The sequence below is a fragment of the Lathyrus oleraceus genome, chromosome 2 (assembly GCF_024323335.1).
Source record: "Lathyrus oleraceus cultivar Zhongwan6 chromosome 2, CAAS_Psat_ZW6_1.0, whole genome shotgun sequence".
Taxonomy (NCBI): Eukaryota; Viridiplantae; Streptophyta; class Magnoliopsida; order Fabales; family Fabaceae; genus Lathyrus; species Lathyrus oleraceus.
The window spans coordinates 484,651,391-484,674,188 of NC_066580.1; the positions used below are offsets into that span (position 1 = coordinate 484,651,391).

Consider the following 22,798-nt stretch of genomic DNA (forward strand, 5'->3'; position numbering starts at 1 on the left):
AAATAAATCAAAACCGAAAGATATGAGACAAAAAAAATATTAAGTCTAAAATTAAAGACTAAAGAGTTATAAGGAGAAAATGATGATTACTCAAAATCACATTCTTATATACACACAATAATCATGAATGGGAAGTTAACAATAATTAAGCTAAATTACAGTTTTAGTCCCCGATTTTGTCTGATTCGGGAAATTAATCTCTCTATTTTAAATTCAAACAGTTTTGGTCTCCCTATTTTAAATTCAAATAGTTTTAGTCCCCCTCTCGTGTTTTTTGATAGAAAATCGATGAGATTTTTCATTTTTAACTTGTATTTTTATCTACAAAGTTCAATAACAAGTTTATATACAATGATTTGTCATGTTTTACAAGTAACTTGTCATTTAAAAAAATGAAGTCATCGATAATTTTAAGTGGAAAAACATGACATGGGAATCAAAACTGTTTAAATTTATTTAAAAAAAAGACTAAAACTGTTTTAATTTAAAATAAAGGAACTAAAATTATATAAATTTAAAAGAGGAGATCAATTTCGTGAATCCGATAAAATAAAGGGAGGAAAGTTATAATAAAGCCTAAAAAGAGTAACTAATTAATTTATTAATTAAAATTTTATATTAAAGCAATAAGTGACTTATCATGGATAAAGAATAAAATAAAAATAATAGTTCAGCTATTAATGTAATGAATTTATTAACCATTGATAAAAATAAACATTAGTCAATTTATTGAATAAAATTTTACATTAATGCAATAAGTGAGGAAAAAAAAATTAATTTAAATGTTTATATAATAAAATTATTTTAAAAATAATAATATGACAATAATAATTAATATAATTTGTAATTAATCAATTTATGATTTAAGTATAATTGCAATGTATATTTTTAATGTTTCAAATATAAATGAAGTTTATGTTTATACTTTTAAAAAGGTTAAAGTAAATAATTGATATTATATTATTATTTTTCAATAAAAATCTCAAATTTATAACAAATTATTACATTATAATCAATACATACTAAAAATAATAATATCATATTAAATTCCATATTATTAATCTTTTTATGAATTTATTTATTGTTCAGTGTTTTGCTCTCAATTTATAATATTAATATTATTTTATTCAATTTAATATTTTAAACGTGGATCGATATTGACTGTAGATTTATTCGTCAAACTTAAAACTCTTATTAAAATTATGGTCAAAATTTTGGTTGAAACTCTTTATTTTTCTTTAAAATTTGGTTTCGTGTCTTAAAGCGGGTTTGTTGAATTATATATTTGTTCGTTAGAAACAAGGATACTAATTGGGTCAAATTTATTCTCTAATTATTTGTATTTTTCTGTTTTTATTTAATATAATTATAGTTTTCTTAAAATAAAATTTCAAACATTTGTTTTTTTACATGATTTAACTCAATAGACCGACTATTGTACAAGCATTGTACGATGAAGAGTGTATATATTAATATAAATATTAAAGGGTTTTTTTAAAAATGATAAATTTAAATTTTTGACCTAAAAAGAAGAAACACTTTTATTAAATTGGAAAAAATAATAAATATTTGAGATTAATTGTGGCCAGTGTAAACAATTTTACAATGTCAATACATCACAATCATCCGTTTGTGTTATTTAAATGTGATTATAATAAAAATCAAATTTTTCTAACAAATCAATGGTTCTAATTAATTGACAGTGTAAAATATCTTTACACTGTCAATGTATTTCAATTAAATTTTAAATATTTTATAGTATTTTATTCCGGTGATAGTATTATTATTCATTTGATTTTATTTATAAAAAAATATATTTTTAATTTTATTTAAATAGATAATATATCTAATCAATATATTATTCAAATGCATTAGTTGTTTAATATATTTTAAAAAAAAAAAATCTTATAAATAAATCTAAAAGAATATATTTTTTTTCTCAATTCAATATTTCAAAGATTTGCATTTATAGACTTTTCATGTATTTGACACCGAAAACTAATCTCAATGCCAAGTGGAAAATATCATACTTGCTGTCGATCATGAAAAGGACTAATAAGAATCACTACTACTATTAGACTAAAGATGCCGACCTAATTAACTAAATGTCAAAAAAAATACTTCCTTCATTTTTTATTATAATTTTTTTTTTACTTTTCACATATATTAAAAAATATAATAATTATGATATAAAAATAAAAAATTATAAATTTTTTTATAAAATTATCCTTTATTAATATTATTGGAAAAACAATTTGATAGGATTAAAATGAAAGAGAATAAAAAATGTTTAAGAAAATAATAGAAAATATAACACTAATAATTCATTGGTATTATAAAACGACTTACATCTTCAAAACGACTTATAATAAAAACGGAGATATCATCGTCTAATTCTAACTTCTTTTATACAAAAAGATAAATTAATCTATCAATTAATTTTCATTCATTATTATAAAACAACTAAATTATTTCCAAATTTGGATCATTTGTCACCGAATTGGACCACAAAAATTGTGAGGACGAAATTGAATTAAAAACATTATTGTTATGTTAGATGAAGCTAGCTCTTTCACACCTCCAACAAAAACATTAGAAAAGAACAGAGCATAATAGTAACTAAGAATTTGATTAATGCAGAAATTCAAGAAGAAACATCCTCTTGTTCTCAGACATGTTCCTGTTACTCTTTACACTTGTCTTCTCTTCTTCCTCATCCTCTTCACCGCAGTTTTCATCTCTTCCCTCTGGGTTAGTCAGTATATCATTTATTTCAGCTTATTACACAATCGCTTATTTTATGCGCTTGATTATTATTGATTTCATGCATGCAGTCTACACTTTCTACAACTAACACCAAACCGACAACAAAAACAGTCGCAAACCAAACGTTAGTAGCAAATGCTCCAAGCAGAGAAGAAACAACAAAACAAAGTCCAACGTTACTTAATTGCAGCAGAGGAAACCAAACAACATGTTCAAACAAATACAATTATCCGACAACAACATCGGAAACAGAGAAGAACGAGGCAACATGTCCGGAGTATTTCCGGTGGATTCACGAGGATTTAAAGCCATGGAAGGAGAAAGGAATAAGCAGAGAGACGTTGGAAATGGCAAAGAAAACCGCACATTTTAGGTTGGTGGTGAAAAACGGAAAAGGCTATGTTGAAATTTACAGAGAATCGATACAAACGCGAAGTGTTTTCACGATATGGGGGATTTTGCAATTACTGAGGAGATACCCTGGGAAAGTTGGAGACATGGAAATGATGTTTGATTGTAATGATAAGCCCGTGGTGCCGGTGGGCTTGTATGATGGGCCCAATGTTACAGGCCCGCCACCTGTGTTTGGGTATTGTGTTGATCGGTGGACGCGGGATATTGTTTTCCCTGATTGGTCTTTCTGGGGTTGGTATGTTTCTAAATCCTATTCATTTTGCATGTTTTGTTTTTTTTGGAATGATTAGTTGTTGTTGCTTGTTTTATTTCACATTAAATTGTCAACTTTTGCCGTTCATAGTATAATATAGGTAAAATTGTACTCCCTTCCATTTCTTTAATAAGTCTTGTTTTAATTTTTTTTAAATTATTGTTGTAGGAGAAAGAGAAATTATTTAAGATTTTATAATATTTTATATGAGAAAGATAAATTTAAATAATTGAAATAATATATAATAATAAATATTTAAAGTGATATTACATTTATGTTTTAATATATTTTTTTTCTTCAAAATGATTTATAAAAGGACAGAGGAAAGTATTATTATTCTATTAGTGTGGAAACACTTGTCATTTCAATTATTTTCATGAAGAATGCGTTGTTTTTGGGTTAATCATTGGTGTTTGGGCTGGTGATGGCATGTCTGACTATGTTGGAGTCTTCTTTAGTAGTACTTTTTTTGTTGTTGTTATGAGAGTTGTCAACTTTTAACATTCATGTGATGTGATATATACTTCTTTTGTCCCATATGATAAATTTTGAAAAATAGAGGGGATTTTATTAATTTACTATATGTGCTCGTGTTTTTGGATATAAATAAATAAAGATCTTATTTAATAATGGTTTAATTGTGACAAAATTTTATAAGTCCTGATTTGTCTAGGTTTAGTCGTGATATATTTTTGGTCATGTGCGGTAGTCTGTCTTACACATTTTTAAAGACAGTTTTGCCTTATTATTTGACGAAAAATTGTATTAGTCATGGAAGATAAAGTGTTTGACATATTTAAAAAGTTGAAACCTTGGTGTATAATCAAATTAATAAAAGAGTTAAAATTCTGAGAACCGGCGGTGAATGTGAGTACATATTAAAGGCTTTTGAGGCATTTTGTGTTGATCTAGACCTACGACATGAGGTTACAACTCTTTATACACCTCAAGATAATGGTTTATGTGAGAGGAGAAACAAAACTATATTAGTTATGAACAGGTAAATGGTAAAGCAAAGAGGCGTGCCTAACTCATATTCGGGACATGCAGTCAATATTGCAGTATATGTGCCCAATAGATGTTTAACTAGATGAATTAAGAACGTGGTACCTAAGGAGGTTTAGAGTGGTAAGAAATCTAGTGTGGATCATTTTATATGATCCGGTGGATTATGCTATAAATATGTCCCTGATGCTAAGAAAAGAAAGTTGGGTGACAAAAGTGGAGTCATGATTCTAGTTGACCATCATGCAACTGATGCCTATAAATTGTATGATCCCGCCACACGAAATATGTCCATCAGTAGAGATATGGTGATAAATGAGGGAAGCTCATGGAACTGGCAATCAAGGAGCAACTCAACAAGCCACATATAAGCTCATTACTCAGTGATAATGATAATTGTGACGAGTCATCAGATGAAGAAGTAGAAATACCAAATGTTAAGGTGGTGATAGACCACGTAGAACAAGAAATATTTCACTTAGGCTACAAAATTGTGAATCGGAAAATGAATATGATGTGACAAAAGAAGCGGACTTAGTGCATATTGCATTGTTGGCAAATGCTGAACCTATCAACCGTCATGAAGCCTTAATGAATGAAGCATGGAAAGTAGTTATGAAAGAATAGTTAGTTGCAATTAAAAGAAATTGTACATGTGAGCTAGTTAAGTTAACATCTAACAAAAAAACTATTGAACTAAAGTGGGTGTCCAACCTGCAGCACAATCCAAATGGGTGAATTGCAAAACACAAGGTCACGTTAGTTGCTAAAAGATTTCTTCAAAAAGTTGATCTTGACTATTCAGAAGTTTATGCTCTCATAGCTAGAACTGAATCAGTTAGACTTGTAAAATCTATTGCAAATGTAAGAGGCTGGTCCGTTCCACCTAGATATCAAATCACTGTTTTTGAATGAGCTCATTGATGAACTCCTTTTTGTCACTCAACCAACAAGATTTGTTATCAAAAGCAAGGAATACATGGTGTATAGATTAATAAAACTCTTAAAGTGGGGACCTAGAGCTTGGAACAAAAGAATAAATGGATTTCTAGTGCATCTAGGCTTTAACAAGTGTTAAAATGAGTATGGTGTGTATATGCAAGAAACAAAATCTATTATAATTTTGATGTGCTTGTATGTTGCTGGTTTATTAGTAACTATAAGCAACAAGACTAAAATCATAAGGTTCAAGGATCTCGTAATGTCTGAATTTGAGATGACAAAATTGACTATAATGTTCTATTTCTTAAGAATGAAGCTTTTCAGAACCTCAAGATTTGATATTGCATTCGAGAAAATATGTTGGTGAGATTCTTAAAAGGTTTAAGATTAAGGGTCATAGCCGTTCAACAGTACTTATTGAAACGAACCTCAAGTTAAAGAAAGGAGGAATGACGAGAAGGTGGATTCTACAATTTTCATACAGATTGTAGGTTCACCAAGGTATCTTTGTAATAACACACTGCATAAATGTCTTGTTGTAGGCTTATTGAGTAGGTTTATCATTGATTCGAGGAGATCTCAGATGAATGCAACTAGAAGAATCTTGAGATACTTAAGTGGTACAATGGATTATGGATTTTTATTTCCAACTTCTACAAAGAACTCTATTACAAAGATCATGGGTTATTCAGATGTTGACTGGTGTGGTCAGGGTCGGCCTTGTGGGGTGCAGGATGAGCCACCGCATAGGGTCTCAAATAATCGGGGGCCTCGATAAAAAAATCGGCCTCAATTAATTTATATATAATTTAGTCATAATATATACATGTTTGTAGTAGTTCAGCGGAGAGGTCTACATTTTGTAATGTAAGGGTCCTCAGTTCAAATCATGAAATTTGATTTTTATGATTTTAATTGTTTTATTCATAAAAAATCTCATTATGAAGACTTGAACACACAACCATCACCATAAAATGTCTTTGTTTACAACTACACAAAGAAGCAATTATTTTTCAAATATTAAATTGCCCAGTATTTATTTATTAATGATTGATTTTTTTTAATTAAAAAATTCTATTATTTATTAGAGATCTTATTTTTAAAATAAGAACACGGCCACTAAAATGTTTGGGCCGGTCCTGGGTGTGGTGACAAAGTTGATTGGAGAAACACCACTGACAACTCCTTTAAGTTCCTCGTTTCATCAATTTCTTGATATTCAAGGAAAAACATGTTGTAGAACTTTCATCATGTGAAGCATTATACATCAGTTTGGAAGGAGCTGGAGATTGAGGTTAAGAAGTCAATTAAGCTACAAATTGATAATTAGTCAACCATCAATCTAGCAAAGAATCTAGTTTTGCATGGCAGAAGCAAATACATTAAGTCTAGAATCTATTTTTTGAGGGAGCATGTTAATCAAGGAAGATTAGAAGTTGCACATTGTTCTACTATTGCACAAGTTGCAAACGTGTTAAACAATGAATTGAAGACTAACATATTTTTTTACTTCAATGAATGCATTAGGTGTGTTTCAAATCAAATGAATGATATAGAATTGAATTAAGGAAACATGTGGTTAGTTAATTCAATCCTAGGTCAGTTAAAAGTTAGTTAAGTTGGTTGTTAGTTGTTATAACTAACTTTGTGATTGGTTACTAGCTACGGTAGCTAGTTAGTTAGTTTTGAGATAATAATTCAATCACATTGAATAAACCTCACATGTTTTCATCAACCTTTCCTTCCTTCTAGTGCAAACAAGGCCTTTGGAATGTTGATAAATTTATATTGAAACTGAACTATTGTCATATTAGTTTTGTTCATTGAAAGTGATTAATCTTGCATGTAATTATATTCAGGCCAGAGATTAATATAAGACCTTGGGAACATGTACTGAAGGAGATAAAAGAGGGAAATAAAAAGGTAAAATGGAAAGACAGAGAACCTTATGCTTATTGGAAAGGAAATCCTTACACAACACCAACAAGACTAGATTTCCTCAGTTGTAATGTTTCAACTGATCATGATTGGAATCTTCGTTTATACACACAGGTACATACATACATATCTATATGACTATATCTATATCTATAGATTCTCTTATTACATTCAACAAAATGATGATATAGTATTTTTCTTCAACATGTAGGATTGGATTAAAGAATCTGAACAAGGATTCAATCACTCAAACTTGGCAGACCAATGTACATACAGGTACTCCCATTTTTCTGACATGTCATGTATTTTTTTTTATCTCAAAGTTCATATTGATGTATTTGATTTTTCTTGATATCTATATATATATCAGATACAAAGTTTATATTGAAGGGTATGCATGGTCTGTGAGTGAGAAATACATTCTAGCATGTGATTCTCCTACACTGTTTGTGAAGCCTCGTTACTACGATTTCTTCACAAGAAGTTTACAACCATTGCAACATTATTGGCCTATAAAGGAAAATGATAAATGCAAACCCATTAAACATGCAGTGGATTGGGGAAATAATAATAACCAAAAAGTGAGTATCACCGCATCATCCTTCATCTCTCTCAACTCGAAATGCAGATAATCATGTGTAACAACTTGACAGGTACAAGAAATTGGTAAAGCTGGGAGCAACTTTATTCATGAAGAGCTCAACATGGATTACATTTATGACTACATGTTTCATTTGCTAAATGAATATGCCAAACTTATCAAGTTTGAGCCAAGAGTGCCTGAAGGAGCTGTGGAGTTGTGCCCTGAGTCCATGGCTTGTACGCGATCATATTCGAAGGAGAAGGAATTTATGAGTCAATCCATGGTTAACGAGCCGTCTACGAAAGATCCGTGCTCATTGCCGCCTCCATTCGAGCCCATGTCGCTCAGGATTTTCTACGCAACGAAACAAAATTTAATCAATAGAGTTGAGAGGTGGGAAAATGAGTATTGGAAAAATTCAGAATGAACAAATACCTACGTACCTTTTGGGTATTAGTTTATAGATGTGTTAACAAAAAGTTTAGCAACAAAGCAATTCAATCATCTTACTTGCAAATTTGAAATGATTAAAAGGGGAGAGTGTTGAGATTAATTGATTCTTAGTAAACCAAAACTTGTCTATGGCATGGTTGTTAGCAAATCATCTCCTTCATGTATTGCTCTTAGATTTAAGAGCAACCTAAAAAAATTTATGATATAAAAAGCCATAGGATAAGATGAGTGATACATACCAACTCTGAAGAGGAGAGGAAAGTTACAATATGTGAAAATGTGAATAATAGTCTTAACACCTACGTGCATCTTATATAAGAATTCGGAATTGATAGTTGTTAAGAGTATGTTATCATCACATTAATAGGATCTTATCTGATCGAATAACTTTTTGTCCATGCAAAAAAAAATGTAGGCTTATAAAATTGAAGAAAATGACAAATCATTGATTCATTATTGTTATGAAAATGGGAAGAAAATTATGAGCAAATGATTGACATAACTGAAGAACTAACGAGGCAGTTAATAATCTTTTGCATCACAGTTGGAAATTATGAACAATAATTAGCATGCGTATCTTCGAATATGATAAAAATGAGCAATTGAGTTAAGAACCTTGAAAATAGTCTCACATGGAAAGTGGAGCTAACATTAAAAACATTTATAAAGACTTTGAAACATTAAACTCATCAAAAGAGACAAAGAGGATAAGGTGCCACATGGACATATGTGGTGGTCCCAAGCATTGTAAGCATATTATGTCACATGTCACCTCCGACTCTAGGACAATGGGCATAGAGTTGCATTGTAGGCGACACTTGAACACATTGCAACTTATGAAACAACACATGCATGAGTTGCACATGCATAACCTTTCAAAAAGTGTTGAAAGAAATACAAATCTCTTCTTCTAGATGCACACATGTATATCTCTTAAAGCATAAATATGATGCTTTTAATGCCTTTAAGTTTTATAAAACAGAAGTGGAAAACCAACTAAGTAGAAGTATCAAAGTCCTTAGGAGTGATAGGGGAGGTGAATACTTTTCTACTTAACTCGATGCATTTTGTGAAGAACATGACATAATACATGAATGTTCAACGCCTCTCACACCGCAACAAAATGGCATGACCGAAAGAAAGAATCGAACATATCAAGAGATCATGAATGTCATGTTGATGCATTTTGAATTACCCCTCAATTTGTGGGGAGAGGCCTTATTATCCGCTTGCCATATAATTAATAGAATTCCTTTAAAGAAAATTGGTATCTCTCCATATGAGGCATGGAAAGAAAGAGCACCAAATATCAGTTACTTTAAAGTGTGAGGGTCTGTGGCTTACTACAAAAACATGGATCCTAAAAGAACCAAGTTGGGTCCTCGAGAGATAAGATGTGCTTTTGTAGGATATGCATAAAATAGTAAAGATATAGACTCTTAAATTTAGAGACTAATGTAATTATAGAATCCCGGAATGTAGAATTCTTTGAAAATCTTATCACCAAGGATAAAGAATCAGAGTCGGCCGCAACTAAAGAATCTTGTGGAAAAGAATCCTCTCGGATTGTAGAAATACAACCTGAAGGCACTTCTCGAATCATTGAATCACAACCCGAGCCTAGGATAAGCAAAAGAGTAAAAAAAAAGAATCTAGGACTAGACAAAATTGATCCTCAATTTATTTCCTTTTATCTAGTTGAAGGAAATTGTAAAAATTTTGTGCAAAATATTCCGGTCATTCTTCAATTAGGGGATGACCCTAAAACTTACAAGGAAACGATAACTTTAAGGGACTCCTCTTTTTGGAAAGACGTTATCCAAGATGAAATGGATTCAATTGTTTCAAACCACACTTAGGAACTTGTTCACTTACCAAAGGGATCAAGTCAAAAAACGAGATCAATGCAGTTCATGCAAATGATGACATAATTGCTACAGTGAGCGAAATTATGGCAATCAAAGGCAAAGTTCAAGGTTGGTGGTATGATACATGCGCTACGGTGCATGCCTCTTATGACAAGACTGCTTTCAAAACCTATTCTGAGACAAATGATGGACAAGAAGTGTTGATGGGAAATGAAGTATGATCTAAACTTGTTGGAACCAGATCAGTCGAACTCAACTTCACTTCAGGAAAGAAAGTCACTCTTGTCAATGTGCTTCATATCCCTGACATGAATAGGAATCTTGTTAGTGGAGATTTATTGGAAAAACCGGGCATTAAATCTGTTTATGAATCGGAAAAACTTATATTGTCCCTTAATGGTGTATTTGTTGGAAAATGATATTCCGCTGAGGGAATGATCAAACTATGTACTACGAACAATATTATTAATGAAATTTCTAGTTCCGCTTACATGCTTGAATCTGTTTCTCTATGGCATAATAGACTAGCACATTCCGGTATTAGTTCTATGAAGAGATTAATTAAATATGGATTGATTTCATGTAATATAAATGATTTCAAAAAATGTGAATTATGTGTTAAATTAAAGATGATTAAGAAACCTTTCAAAAAGTGTTGAAAGAAATACAAATCTACTTGATCTTATACACTCAGATTTGTGCGAATTTAATGGCATGTTAACCCGTGGGGCAAACAGATATTTTATTACATTCATCAACGATTCTTCTAGATGCACACATGTATATCTCTTAAAGCATAAATATGATGCTTTTAATGCCTTTAAGTTTTATAAAACAGAAGTGGAAAACCAACTAAGTAGAAGTATCAAAGTCCTTAGGAGTGATAGGGGAGGTGAATACTTTTCTACTTAATTCGATGCATTTTGTGAAGAACATGACATAATACATGAATGTTCAACGCCTCTCACACCGCAACAAAATGGCATGACCGAAAGAAAGAATCGAACATATCAAGAGATCATGAATGTCATGTTGATGCATTTTGAATTACCCCTCAATTTGTGGGGAGAGGCCTTATTATCCGCTTGCCATATAATTAATAGAATTCCTTTAAAGAAAATTGGTATCTCTCCATATGAGGCATGGAAAGAAAGAGAACCAAATATCAGTTACTTTAAAGTGTGAGGGTCTGTGGCTTAGTACAAAAACATGGATCCTAAAAGAACCAAGTTGGGTCCTCGAGAGATAAGATGTGCTTTTGTAGGATATGCATAAAATAGTAAAGATATAGACTCTTAAATTTAGAGACTAATGTAATTATAGAATCCCGGAATGTAGAATTCTTTGAAAATCTTATCACCAAGGATAAAGAATCAAAGTCGGCCACAACTAAAGAATCTTGTGGAAAAGAATCCTCTCGGATTGTAGAAATACAACCTGAAGGCACTTCTCGAATCATTGAATCACAACCCGAGCCTAGGATAAGCAAAAGAGTAAAAAAAAAGAATCTAGGACTAGACAAAATTGATCCTCAATTTATTTCCTTTTATCTAGTTGAAGGAAATTGTAAAAATTCTGTGCAAAATATTCTGGTCATTCTTCAATTAGGGGATGGCCCTAAAACTTACAAGGAAGCGATAACTTCAAGGGACTCCTCTTTTTGGAAAGACGTTATCCAAGATGAAATGGATTCAATTGTTTCAAACCACACTTAGGAACTTGTTCACTTACCAAAGGGATCAAGGCCCATTGGATGCAAGTGGATGTTTAAAAAGAAATATCATAGTGATGGTACCTTAAACACATATGCACCAGTAGCAAGGAAAACCACAATTAGATTGTTTTTTGCCTTAGCCTCTTTAAATGACCTTATAGTTCATCAGATGGATGTTAAAACAACGTTCCTAAATAGAGATCTTGATGAGGAAATCTACATGGAACAATCAAAAGGCTACGTGCTTCCTGGAAATGAACTAACGGTGTGTAAGCTTGTCAAATCCTTATATGGCTTTAAACAAGCACCAAAACAATGACATCAAAAATTTGATTCTATGATACTTTCAAATGGATTTATTCATAATTCTTCTGACAAGTGTTTATACACAAAAGTGTGCAAAAACCACTGTGATATTTCTTTTCCTCTATGTTGATGACATGCTAATAATTAGCAACGATTTGAATGAAATTCTAGAGACAAAGAGGTTTCTAACTTCCACTTTCAAAATGAAAGATCTTGGACTTGTTGACACAATTCTAGGGATCAAAGTTAAGCGAAATAGTGAGGATTATGAACTTAGTCAAACATACTATATTGAGAAAATGCTTGATAAGTTCAAACACCTAAAATTTAAGGAAGTAACCACTCCATTTTATCATGTCGTCAAACTTCAAAAGAACAATGGAACAACAGTAGCTCAATTGGAATATGCAAGTGCAATAGGGTGCCTTATGTACTTAATGCAATGTACCAGACCCGATATATCATTTGCAGTTAGTAAAATGAGTAGATTTACTAGTAATCCAAGTAATGAACACTAGAACGCAATCACGAGGATTTTTGGCTATCTACTGAAAACCAAAAACCTTGGCCTTCATTATGGTAGGTTCCCTGCCATACTAGAAGAATATACCGATGCGAGTTGGATATCTAAAGTTGGAGATCATAAATCTATAACTGGTGGATATTTACACTAGATGGAGGAGAAATTTCTTGGAAGAGCAAGAAACAAACATGCATTACTCTTTCGATCATGGAATCAAAGTTCGTGGATCTCGCTTCCGCTGGTCAAGAAGCAGAATGGTTGAGGGATCTTCTGTTGGAAGTTCCATTGGATAAATACAATGTTTCAAATGCGATGAAACTGCGATAGCCAAGCCACTTTAGCAAGAGCATTCAGTGAAGTGTACAATGGAAAGTCTAGGCATATAGGACTTAGACATTCGTTTGTGAGAAAAATGATTAAGGATGAAATCATTTAACTCACCTATATACGAACAAGCTATAATTTGACCGATCTATTTATTAAGCCACTGGCCAGAGACTTAGTAAAAACAACCTCGAGAGGCATTGAAACTCCTTGAATAAGAGTTCGAACAACGACGAAAACCCAATCTTATGTTTACAGAACATTAACTTCAAGATTCAATGGATAACAACAAGTCATTGATTTAGATGTAAGTCAAGCATTGGGTAATAATGTTGACTATTTTAAATAGAGGGTTAAGGTTTTCAAAACCTCTTAATAAAGTTCATAACCGAGGAAAAGTATCTCATGAAAAAGGATACAACATGAACTTCACCTATGTGAATTTCGAGATGGTGTCGTCTCAAAGTGAGAGTTGGAGTTTCTCTCATAAAAAAATTCATGAAACATGATAGGATATGGTCATAAATAAGTGTTAAGCGAGATATGTAGAGGAAGAACCTTTAAAGAGTGTGTGTAAGGTAACGCCAGTCTAATAATATGGATTAATGGTTTAAAAGCGTTGCTACTTAATATTCTGATTAAACTTTGCGTTATCCTCACTAAGGTTAAGTTTTAAATCGAAAGATACCTAACTGTATTAACACTCTTTATATCTCATTCTCTGGAATTAGTATAGAAAATGCCTGATTAAAACGTTCACACGGATCAAAATGTGACCGAAAAATTATCTGAAAAACAAATCGAGCACATCTGGTTAAACTATGTGAAACGTAGATTAATAAAACTGATGTCAGCAAGCTTGATTTTGAAACTTTTTTCGCCCGCTGTTTTGACGTACATTTAAAAAATGATTCAATCGGTTTGCCTGTATATCCGAAAATTCATTTTGATTTATATTTTAAGCGCTATGCAGTAGAATGCATGTTATGCTATACAGGGATGCAACGACTGTGATGAATATATTGAATCGGTGATTCAGGGTCAAAATCGGGGTGTGATACCTTGGTTTCAGGGTTTTCTCTGATTCGACCAGTTTCCTTCTTGCTGATCTCGACCAGTCGAATTGTTGTAACCTCTTCTTCCTTTGTTGCCATTCCAACTTCCTTTGCCTTTTTTATTTTATTTTGCTGATTGAGCCTGCAAAGCCATATCACTCTTCGACTTTCCTGCAGCTCTTTTAGCCATTCTTTGTTCATGAGATTCAAGCGTCTCTTGAAGCTCTTCCTTTGTTAATTTTGACAAATCTTTCGACTCTTATATGGCTACTACCACGTGGTCGAACTTTGGAGCCAACGACCTCAAGATCTTTCCAACAACAGATCTTGATACCAACACTTCTCCACATACCTTGATTTGATTCACCAGTTTCGTAACCTTGGTAAAGAAATCAATTATGATTTCATTGTCTTCCATCTGAAGCAGTTCATACGTCCTTTTGTGAGTTTGTAACCTCACCTCTTTCATCTTCTTTGCGCCTCCAAATGATTTCTCCAGAATTTCCCATGCTTCTTTCGCTGACTCTGCATCACTAATCTTCTCAAATTTATATACATCAACACATTGATGGATTATAAAGAGATCTTTATAATCTTTCTTCTTCAATTATTTATGTGATTACTTTTCGTGATTTGTCGCGTCTTCTGCAAGCGTTATTACTCCTTCCTTCACAAGATCCCAAAGATCTTGATAACAGAACTCAACCTTTATCTACTTACACCAATTCTCATAATTGTTGTTCTTGAGAATCTGAAGATTTGCTGGAAAATGCCTGTTTGGATTATTCGTTGCCATGGTGATTTTCTTCCCACGGATCGATTAAACCTGAGCTCTTAATACCAGATGTTGGAAGTCCATCAAAATCTATGGATAATTTCAATCAATCTTGATGAACAAGATTGTTATCACCCATACAATAACAATGAAAAGATAAGAACAATGGAGAAAGAAAGAAAGTAAAGAACGATGAAGGAGAAGAAAAATTAAATTCTGTAGAGTTTCTCTCTGCCCATAAATTGTGGAAAACTTCTTATTCACTTTGCAACTAAAAAATACTGTGAATGCAATGTTATGAATACTCTATTCATTTCATTACAATAATAAGGGTTACTCCCTCTATTTATAGATTTAGGTTAACTTGGACCCCAGGCCAAAGCCCAAAACTATAAAAGCCCAAAAATAGCTAACACTACTAAAATAGGCCTAAGTCGAAATCCTGTGTGAAGTAACATGCTTCGACACTTCGACACACTAACACAACTCAACACACTAGGTGGTTTGACAATTCCTTGTTCTGTCGAGCAACCTACTTCGACACAAGGAATTACAATTCAGCAGATTCGAGTATTGCTGTTGATTTTGATATGGTTGTGGTTATTGATTTGGGTTCTGGTGCTAATTTTGGCATGGTTCTTTTTTATATCAATTATGATATTGATGTATTGATTTGAACCTTGACCAAGTTATCACTTTGTGTGAAATTATAATTACTCCTCCATGCTGGTGTGTAAGTGCTAGAAAATATATTGTATTTTTCTTGGAAATTGCCCATGAAATCTTATTCTTTTTATTCTTCCACATATCCTCCCATATTACATTGGTTATTTTCATGGCCTTCACCAAAGTAATCACATGTCATAGGTTGATGTAGGTGTTTTTTTTAGATTCATATATCTGCTTTGTAAGTGCATCAGGATGTGCCTTCAATTGCTTTTTACTAGCTAATAGTGCATTTTAGGTGTTAATCACCCCAATTCGTTTTATTCTCACGCATCGGTTTGATATAGCTCATAATTCATTATGTGCAATATCATCAATCATCTCTCTTACTACCATCGTAGATTTGTTTAACATTGCTCCTCTTGATGAAGCATCCAAAAGCAACATCGTTTCTCCCCAAAGACCTTTAGTAAAGTATTACACTTGTTCCAAATTATGAAAATTATGAGAAGACCAATATTTAATCATTAATTTATACCTTTATCATTCATCATATGGAGATTTAGTATCTCCTTGCTTAAAATCAATAATGTCGGTCATTCGGTCTATAAAGTTATTCACAAAATAAAATCTTCTCAAAAATAACTTTCCGAATTCTACCCATGCGGTGATAGTCTTGCTAGGAAGCGCCTCATGCCAATCTAAAGTTTTCGATGTCATTGTTATTAAGAATAGTCATAGTCTTTTGTTACTTTCAGTTACACCCATTAGATTGTAGAATGAGCATATACTTTTGAATTTTTATAAATGTTTGTATGCATCAATTGGAGCAATGCCATCAAAGGGAATATCTCTTCGTCTTGAAATGAAAAAATCTTTATCTCGAAGTTACATGAAGTCGCCAATTGGAATCCATAGTTTACTTCTTCGTCATCGACACGACGTCTATAATCTCCCATAGTACGACTATCTGGTTTAGCCATTTTTTCTTCTCACTATTTAGCTACTTTATTAGCTTGCTAAATTGCTCTTGCGGTTCTTTCTATTTCTGGATCAAACTGCAAACCTCCCAAACCTGCACTACATATAAACTAAAATAGGTGATACTTTCAAGAATATATTTTAAATAAATAAAAATAGAAAATAAGACATATATAAAAAAATAATTTAAAAGTGCTAAAATATCACGTACAATCATCTAATATTGCTTTGTTGAAGTAATCAATAGTTCCCGACAATAGTGCCATTTTGTTGAACAGAAACAAAGTTGTAGTAATTGTTCCAATAAAACCCCATAATATTGTGAGTGTAATTATCATATCCATAAGTATTTTGTGTATCCTTGAACAAGGACAATGTGAGTGAATGTGTAATGATAAAGCATGAGTTATTGACAGAACGGGGGGTGCGCTGAGCACGATTGATTTGATTTCTAGTTGGTAAACCGACAACTTATTCTACATATTTGTTTGAAGGAATAAAAATATAGAAATTCCCCTTCTGAATCATCTACCTATATATGTGACCATGCATATAACTACTCATACAATAACTTTGATTTATTATGAATTTTACCTTTTACGATCTCCTAAGTACTGGGAGGTAAGTCACATTGTAATCGTAAAGTATGGATTCCTTAACGGTGACTCTCAATAAGAGTAAGGTATCCCTATACCACCACTAATAAACTTAATAAATCACAAACAACAAGTAAATAAGAAACTAGGTTTACATGAAAAAAAATTGTGACCTCCCACATCCCACAAAAATCATTCATTTTTTAGAAATGACCTCTCAGGTACTGAGATGAAGGTATCCTCGTACCACCATTAAAAACATATAAAAGTCTATAAAACTAACTAATGGTTGATATTATTATGTTGCAATGCAAACAATCATTACAATCTTATAGTCTTGCCAATCAGATAGACAAATTATCTATTGAGTCTCATTACCCTTTAGATCAATTCTCCCAATTGCATAGATGTGATAAAGAATTAAAGGTAAATATAACTATATAAATTTCATCATAGATCCATTACAAGAGAAACCACACACAATTGCATTGTATTACATGTTTGGGGAAGAATCTTCTAAAGGTAACCTAGTCTAAGAGAACCAGTCACTAAGGTTCATGACTTTTACAACTGGAAAGAAAATAATGAAACTCATAATAATGAAGAATGAAATCCCTCTGATGGATTTTTTTTCACCCCCTCTAACTTATAAGTTTCTATTAGACAATATAAAATCAGACCCCTAATCATAAAACATATTTTCCTATTTATAATAAAATTTAGGTTTAATATCCTTTTTAGTCCCTTATCTTAGTCTCGGGGGTTCATTTTGATCCCTTAACTTAAAAAATGTTCATATTGGTCCATTAAATCTTCAAAACATACAATGTTAGTCCTTTTTATTTAATTAGTGACGAATTCAGCGATCAATTTTTTGGCTTTCTCATAGCTAATTAGACAAAAAAGACTTTCATGACACTTTTTAAGAGTTAAGGGACCACTATGGTATTTTTTAACTTAATGAATCAAAATGAACCTCGAGGTTAACATACGGTACCAAAAAGGATATTAAGCCTAAAATTTAAAACTTATGAAATTGGATCGGATTGTGCCCTAACTGCAATGCTATTCATAACTTGGATTGTATTATTGTCCTGTCAGAGTGTTGGGATCGCGTCGTTGTATCTTGTGGCACGTTGCTTTAACCTTTGAAAGGTCAATCACACCATTGTCAACTGCATATTTATCGGGATTTTCCTTCTCTTGTGATTTCTATAACTTTTTCTCTGTTATTCGTGTTTCATTCCTCTTTGTGCATTCATAACGTCCACGGTGAAACACTATGACATTTATTTGGTTAGGATTATTTCAACATTGATTTATCTTTTCCACAAATCTTCAATTTTTTAAAATTAAAACCTATAAAATAAAAAGTGAATTACTAGTAAAGGTACTTAAAAACAACAGTTTAAGGTATTAAAAACAGAGTCTGACGAACTCTCATCAAAGAGTTTCTCTTAAATATGTATATATCATCAACCAATTGACTTTATACCTACAAAAATAAACAAAATGGTGGGATGAGATTATGTCTAATTAAATTTCCAATAGAGGGATCACTTTGTCAACTATTACCTTTCGTTTTAGAATTAGGTGTGGCAAAATGGATGGATTGGATGGATATGGATTGGATTGTTAATGGATGGATCAAAATAATCCATTAGTCCATTAACAATCCACTAAAAGTTTCTTAAAAATATTCAATCCAATCCATCCATTAAGAAAAAAATTCATCAAATCCATCCATTATCATATTTTCAGTGGATGGATATCCATCCATCCAATTTTGTTTTTCGAAATAATTTTTTTTACTATCAAACATACACATAACTAACCCTTAGTAGACACTAACAAGGATCTAACTTATATGTATGTACATAATGTATACGTCTCATAAAAATTAGTTAGAAATCATATATGAGTCATATGTAAGTTTAGAGATAATATGTGAATATGGTTAGTAAAGTAGTGCGGCATAATATATAATATATGATTCCAATAAACATAGTATATGAGCTTCTGTGCTTGGATCCACTTATAACTTCTTACTCATCCCTTTTGAATTTTTAATAATTATAATAATTTCTATTGACCATCATTTAGTCCTATTCTTTCATACACATATTTATATGTGTATATATGCAATTAATATACACTTGTACCTATTTATTATCCCTCAATCAACATTATGATAACAAATGTGCATATTAACACATAAATGCAATGAGGAAGAATGCATTATCAATTTACGAGGAAAATATGTAAAAATATGATAAACAATTAAAAATAGGCAGTGCAACCTAGAAATTTGTCCTATCAAATTAGACCGGACTTAGCAAATTACAACCATAACGAAAATCAAAATTTTATCGTAACAAATGTTATTTTCAAATAGAATGAGACTTTGCATATTGAAAATAGAACAAAAATCCAAAATTTCACCCTGTCAAATTTTCTAAGCGAATGTGAATTATTGTGATTCAAGAAATCCATAAATTAAACATAAGCCCCAAAACCATACATAAAAAAATACAAGTATGGCATTCAACACTAAATCAACATCATACCAAGTTAATAAACTCATAAATAAGTCATGGAAAATAATAACTCTTCTCACTCAAATTAAATCCCCAAAATCATAAGATTTTAACTTAACCATACAATTTCTATTTCGACCCAAATCACTCTGCATGTGGGAGAAGAAAGGTGAATCCATATAAAAAAATCTAAATTTTCTTTGATCTCGAAGTTGAAAATAAAAAGATGATATGATGATGAAGATGAATGATAATTATGTGTGTTCTTAATTTCTTCCTTTTTCCTCTTTCCTTCTTCTTATTTCCTATAGTTCTTTTTACTTTTTTTCTTCTTCTAATTTTTTGTGTATACACGTGTTTGGTGTACTGATTTTCTTTTTGTTTATGCATGTGAGTGGGTGAATGTGAGTGTTTGATTTGCTAGTTCAACTAGTGATGTTGGACCATAATATTCACTAAATGAGCCCTTTACATTCACTCGGGCTTTGTTTAGATTGATGGAATGAGATAAAATGAAGTGTTATGAGATAAACATAATTAAATTCTATTGTTTTAATAAGTTAAAATTAAATAGAGAAGAGTATAATAGAGTGGTACCGATTTTATTTCATTTCATCACTTATCACCATATTTCTCCCCCCTTCAATTTAGGCGTAATAAATAACTTTTCTTGTTTTGTCATAAAATATCTATAAAAAATGGAATGGGATCTCCATTTCGCTCCATTTCATTCCATCTCATTCAACTTTGCTCCTTTCGAATCTACTTCGTTCAATTTTGTTCCATTCAACTCGACCCGTTCCATTTCTACTCCGTTCATTTTAACATATACAAGCATTACCTTTGTCTTTCATTCTAATAAATTAACCATATGATTTACTCATGAAATTAAGGAAAATAAAAATGGGATCTTACATTCTCCCTTGTCATAATCAATCATGTCCTCAAAATTAAAAACTTACATAATAGAATAAATGTGCATATGTTTCTAACATTTTCGACTACATCTCTGACCTCTTCATAAGACATATATTCTCAAACAACCTTAACTAAATAATTTTTTTAAACTAATATTTAATTTATTTTTAAGTGTTAACACTTGTTAATTGTTTCATTAAATATAAAATTATTTTTAAATGAATATTACTAAATTTAGTTGATAATTTTTTTTCTAACAATAGTACAACTAATATAAAATATAAACATTGTTCTTGGTCGTCCAGAATACCTATAACAAAAGGTCCAAGAGAAAACCTCTAGTGAAATAGTGACATAATAGATATGCCTTCGCTTAGTTAGAAGTAGATAATACTACTCTCCAGCACATCAATCACTGTATACTTCAATCAGACAGTTATTCCAACAATGTGTTGCATCATACATGAATAATTTTAACCGCTCTTAGTATATAAGGATGAAGCGCGTCATTTCAAGTATTCAATTGCACTTCCACTTTCATATTACTTCTTATCCATTCATTAATTTGGACGTTGGAGTGCTAATCTTGCAGGTCATCCCTCCCTTCGCCACACCAAAAACTTGCTTGATCAAATATCTCATATCACCGCTTCACCAAACATTGTGGTTCCATAATGAAACAGTGACGTTGTCTATGGGAATCGACTTCTGATTCCTACAAATTTATGCAGCTAGATTGCTTCTGATCCAAATATTCAGATCATTGATCCTTTTTATTGAAGTCCAACTTCCTCCTCAAGCATATTTATCATCAAATTCATTAAGCATGGTGACATCTAAATTCCCTCGATCCGCCGCTAAATGGTAAATTGCTTCTGAAGATGCTAAAGCTCAGCCTCTTCCTTCTCTTCCTCCTCCGGTGAAAGACGATATCATTATGGCAGCGTCTTTATCTAACCCTACAAAATAAGAATGCACTCCTCTAAATGTTGGACAAAGAACATTCCATGCTCTCCCGTTCTTCAAATTTACACAACAAACTCACCAAGGTGAACTATATTATCAACCTCCTCTATTACCTGTTGTAATTGGACACGAAATGCTCCAAAGTATTCAGTTGTTATAAGTAAACCTTGGAGTAAAAGTATCCATCGACCTGTTGAATAATGTCTATAATATGGTGCACCAACAGAGAGACTATTCAAAATTGAAGAGAGCCTACAACACACTACACCAAGGAACAACACGACATATGCAGTGGTCTTCCGAGGTAATTGAGCCTTCGTACCTGAACCGACCTACATTAACACAATTGCACCACGGGGAGAGGCCTTGAGATCGCCAACATGCAGTCGGCATAAAAATATAAAACTCTCCCATATAAAACTCTACCACGTTGGGAAGTGAGAATCACACCACCAACAATCATGATCTCATTGAGAATTGTTCATAGTACTTGAGTATCCTAAGACATAAATTACATCATTACCATCAAACATATGGACACATATTTAATGCATGTGTTCCCAAGGCTATTAAACGTACCATCGAGACTCTTTAGATACTTCCATCAACAACCAACCTAAAGATATACAAGACAAAGCCCTCACTTTACAAAATAGGAATAAAAATTTAGGGAGAACTGTTCTAAGTCATCCACAAGACCCATAACAAAAGGTCCAAAAGCAAACCTCCAATGGAATAATGACATAACAGGTAGGTCTTTGTTTGATAAAAAGTAGACAATACCGCTCTCCAACACATCAATCACCATCCAATTTAATCAGACGACTCGCACAACGTGCCGCATCACGCGCGAACAATTTCAATCGCCCTAAATATATAAGGATGAAGCACGCCATTTCAAATATTCAACTTCACTCTCACTTTCACATCTTTTTATTCTCTCGCTAACTTTCTAGAACAACATCCCCTCCGCCGCACCGAAAAATTGCTCGAGAGATCAATATCTCATCTCACTATTTTATCTAATGTTCTAATTCCACAATTGCAAATATATAATTCTATATAAGTATTTAATGAATAATTGACTAGGAAGAAATTACTAATAGTTAAGTTAAATCCAAAATATGTAGAAAGATGACACATATAATATTTAAAAAAATCATAAATTTTATATCTTTGGAAGAGGTAGGTATTCTTTTTGTTTATTTATTTTAT

General features: G+C 31.9%; 1 protein-coding gene across 1 annotated transcript; it reads left to right on the plus strand.

Moving 5' to 3' along the window:
• The first annotated feature begins 2,494 nt into the window (after window positions 1-2,494).
• LOC127120722 (uncharacterized) lies at window positions 2,495-8,454 on the plus strand. The gene is made up of 6 exons (XM_051051248.1): window positions 2,495-2,751; window positions 2,835-3,415; window positions 7,240-7,432; window positions 7,530-7,594; window positions 7,689-7,899; window positions 7,972-8,454. The coding sequence occupies exons 1-6, from the start codon at window positions 2,635-2,637 to the stop codon at window positions 8,326-8,328; spliced, it is 1,524 nt and encodes a 507-aa protein (XP_050907205.1). The 5' UTR covers window positions 2,495-2,634; the 3' UTR covers window positions 8,329-8,454.
• The last annotated feature ends 14,344 nt before the right edge of the window (window positions 8,455-22,798 follow it).